Source organism: Myotis yumanensis, unplaced genomic scaffold (assembly GCF_028538775.1).
Source record: "Myotis yumanensis isolate MYYU_CA2020_CCGP unplaced genomic scaffold, mMyoYum1.0.hap1 SCAF_4, whole genome shotgun sequence".
NCBI lineage: Eukaryota > Metazoa > Chordata > Mammalia > Chiroptera > Vespertilionidae > Myotis > Myotis yumanensis.
This window is the reverse complement of record NW_027223755.1, coordinates 112,883,524-112,887,442: the sequence shown is the minus strand read 5'-3', so window position 1 is coordinate 112,887,442 and position 3,919 is coordinate 112,883,524. Positions and strand designations below refer to the sequence as shown.

General features: G+C 59.3%; 1 protein-coding gene across 1 annotated transcript in view; it reads right to left on the bottom strand.

Moving 5' to 3' along the window:
• Positions 1–3,192, bottom strand: part of LOC139008364 (pancreatic secretory granule membrane major glycoprotein GP2-like) — a 13,328-nt gene extending 10,136 nt beyond the window's left edge. Inside the window, 2 exon segments of the mRNA XM_070411681.1 lie at positions 1,986–2,112; positions 3,117–3,192. Of these exon segments, the coding sequence (XP_070267782.1) occupies positions 1,986–2,067 (82 nt within the window). The 5' untranslated portion in view covers positions 2,068–2,112; positions 3,117–3,192.
• Between the last annotated feature and the right edge of the window lie 727 nt (positions 3,193–3,919).

The following is a 3,919-nucleotide window of genomic DNA, read 5'->3' as shown; positions in this document are numbered from 1 at the left end:
TGAGAAGGCCAAGGGAGGGGGAGGCAGGGAGGGCGGAGGTGGGCTAAGGGGGTGGAGGGGACCCTGCAATAATGTCAACATTACAATTTTTTAATTAAAAATAAGAAGCTCCGGCCCAGCCAGCATGGCTCAGGACGTTGAGCTTCGACCTATGAACCAGGAGGTCACGGTTCAATTCCGGGTCAGGGCACATGCCCCGGTTGCAGGCTTGATCCCCAGTGGGGGTTGTGCAGGAGCAGCCGATCAATGATTCTCTCGCATCATTGATGTTCCTGTCTCCCTCTGAAGTCAGTAAAAGTACATATATTTTCAAAAAGAGCATCGGCTCTCTGCCCGCACGTTGAGCTGGGTGGCCCGGCTGGGGGGTGGTGCTCTGCGTTCGGCCCCCACGCTGTGGTCCTGTCTGACCAGCGTGCCTTCCTCTGTGCAGACGTTGGAAACACTCCGTGCCCTTAAAGTGAGAAGCTCACCACCCTCAGAAGTAACCTCACCTGTTGTAGACCCTTCCTGCGCGTTCATCACGGGCTCAATGCTGTGCACTTTTTCTCCCACTCACTTTCCTCCCTGACATACCACAGAGCCTGGTCCCTCATCAGCAGACACAGGTCTGGACACAAGGTGCCTCAACCTGACACTCGGGCGTCCTGCACGTGGGGTGCTTAGCGCCTCCCTGCGCTCTTCCCCCAATGCCACGGCACCTCCTCCCCCTCCCCGAGTTGTCTCCATTCCTTGCAACGTCCCTGAGGGCAAAGTTACACCCCCCACCCCCGCTCTGAACCACAGATGGAACAGAGCCTCCTGGTTTTCACCGACTCAGGGGGCAGTGAGTGTGAAGAGAGGGGGAGGGGGAGGGGACCACCGCTGGTCAGCTCTGGGGTTAAAGCCATCCATACCTGATGGCTGGATGGCTGTGGCCTTGGCCGGTGGCCCAATTCTTCTGAGACTCATTTGCCAAACAACACCTGTGGGCTAGTGGTTCCCAACCCCTCCCTCCCCCCACCCCCCCACACACACCTGTGTCCCTCTGTCCTATTGTTTACTTCATATGCTTTTTCCAATGATTTTCTTACAAGTTCATTTCATCCCAAGGAGTAATACCTATTATACCACAAGCATGATGTACTAGTTATATCTGTTTAATACATATGGAAACATAGAGCCACCAAAAACTCCGTACGAGCTTGCCATGCACCCCCAGGACCGCAGTCCCCGTGGGGTGTGTGTGCCCAACATGGGAGGTCAAGCCCTTAAAGGGCTGTTAGAGGGTTCAGGTGGCCTGGCTGCGGGACGGGATGCCAGCCCCTCCAGCTGTGACGGGGGAGAGTGTGAGCGCCTGAGGGATGGGACTGCGTGCACAGGGAGGTTGGGAGATTTCAAGCCTGGGGTGCCTGTGTTTGTTTTGAGGGAAGGGCTCTGCACTTGTTCCTGGAGTAGTTCCTGTGCACACTGGGTTTTCCCAAGGGAGGCCTTGGACTGAGTCCCCCCCCCCCCCCCTGCTCCGCCCTGCACAGGTGACTCCTGCAGAAATTTTCACCGAGTGTGACCCTGGGACCCTTCCTGTGGCGTCTAAGATGCATAATCTGTGGGTTTCATGAGCCACAGGGGTCACTAAACCCTCAATCCATAGGTGGGCACACTGGTCAGAGGCCGGCGAAGGCCACAGCCAGGCCCAGAGCGTCGGGGCTCCCGCCCTCACACACCCAGTCCCCATCTCCCCACACCTGACATGGGAGCTATGCTAACTGGCTCCCACTCTCCCACTCTATGTTAACTGGCAGGGGGACTTCTGATTCGGCTCTTTGAGGGACAGTTACTTGATTCTGGCTCTTCTCTCCTTGGCCCCTTGACTTCCAGCTTCCAAGGCCCCTGCTCCTCTCATTGGGCCACAGCTGCCTTCGCTGCACAGCCCTGCTCACTCCCAGGTGTGTGTGTGGCGGGGCGGGGCGAGGGGGGGCAGTTGAGACGCAGGCGAGCAGAGCACTCACCTGGCTGCTCTGTAGAGGCCAAGGCCAGAGCGCAGGCGGCTGAGATCAGCCACAGGACCGGGAAGCCCAGCATCCTCTCCATAAACCCAGGCTGCAGCTCACACAGCGGCTCCGACTCTCCGTGCAGCTGGGAGGGGAAGGCCAGTGCGGTCAGGGGTGCGAGGCTGAAGGGAGCTCACACAGTGCCAACCAGGATGTGTCCTCATCCCTGGCACAGGGCTCATCTAAAGCTCCGAGCCACCCTCCAAGGAGCTGCCATCATTGCTGCCACTGCAGGATGAAGACACTGAGGCTCCAGAACACGGATCCTGGAACCACGCAGTGAGCCTCCTGCAGGAGGCTAGCAGGAAGGTAAACAGTTTGCTTACGGCACAGAAGTGGCCACTCTCCTTCCTGGAGGCCCTATTGTTTGAGAGCAGGTGGGACAGGCAGGGAAGAGCTGGGGCAAAGGAGAGGAGGCTGAGGCGAGAGGAGCGGGAGCTTTGTCAGCTGCTCCGGGAGTCCTCGGGTCTGGGGCAGGTCCTGCTCCTCCTCAGGGCGAGGTGAGGGTCTGGAAACTGGGTGGGGGGAGGGGTGGTGCTGGGGACACCTGCAGACAGGGAGTGGCCCTGTCCTGTGCTGTGTGCCAGGCCTGGCTAAAAGCCCCTGTGTGCCCATGGGGAGCGGAGGTCTCTGTGAAGTGAGCCATGCCAGGCTAGGCCGGGCGTGCTGGTGGCAGCGTCTGGCATCCCAGGTGCCCAGTCAAGGCTTGAGAAATGAGTGCCTACGTAAGCCTGCAGGCAGGCAGAGACGAATCGCTGTGAAGGGCCTGCAATGACATGTTCTGTTCTGGAAAACCCTTTCCTCCAATGGGCAGACCTTCAGAGGCTTCTGACCGCCCCTGGGGGACGTGGGCTAGAGAGCAAGCTGTGTCTGGAAGGGTGGCGCGAAAATGCGAGGAGAGCACCGGACAGGGCCGAAGTGGCGTCTGGAGCTGGAGTGGCGTCTGGAGCGCTGGGCAAGGGCCAGTGTCCAGACTCCTTGCTGGGTTCTGAGAGTTTCCAGAAATAAGTGACCCTCACAAGCCTAGCAGGGGGTCTGGGGCGGCCCCAGGGCCTGGAGAGCGCCAGGTGGGCTTGCCACAGGACTTACCGTGGACAGAACACAGCTCCTCCTCTGGCCTGGCCTGGTGTGCAGCCTGCTGGCCACCCGCCTTTTATTGCCCTGCCCTCCCATGTGGCTCTCCGTCATTGGTGCCCAGGAGCCTGGAGTCACTCCCGGGCTTTGGCTGGAGGCGAGATAAGTGATTTGCCACCAGGATGATGAAAGAAAGGCCCTTTGCCCGTCTCCCTCCCCAGTGTAAACGCCCAGCAGCTTCCCCTGTCGGCAAGGCGTCCTCGTCACCCCTTCCCCGACCCTGTGGGTGCCTGAAGCCGTGGGCAGCACCGAGCTCTACACACACACACACAAACACACACACACACACACACACGTGATGAAGCTTAACTTATAAAAGAGACTCAAGGAGATCAGCACTAACTAGTAAGGAAACAGGACGACACACTGCAATGGAAGGTGTGAGGCTCTCTCTCTCAGTGTCACACGGCCCCAGCACCCTGTGGGGACGATGTGAGGGCCGCCGTGCCCCTGACAGGAGAAGTGAGTGAAGGGCGCACCCTGGGGCCTAGCGCTGGGCACTGCTGGCCTCCTGACCGCCTGCCAGAGGAGGGCCGTGAGCCTCACGAGGCCTTCTCCATCCTAACTGAGGATGGGTCACGCGCTGTGGCCGTAACTCTTCCAGTGTGAGGTGTGACAGCAAGACGAGCACTGTTTGCTTTTCCTGCTTCACAATTCCACGGGACATGGTCTCACCAGAGACCTGACCGCCTCCTTATAAAGTCAGGAACTTTCGCCTCTTCACCCACAGGCAGCAACCCGGCTTCTGGGCACTCCTG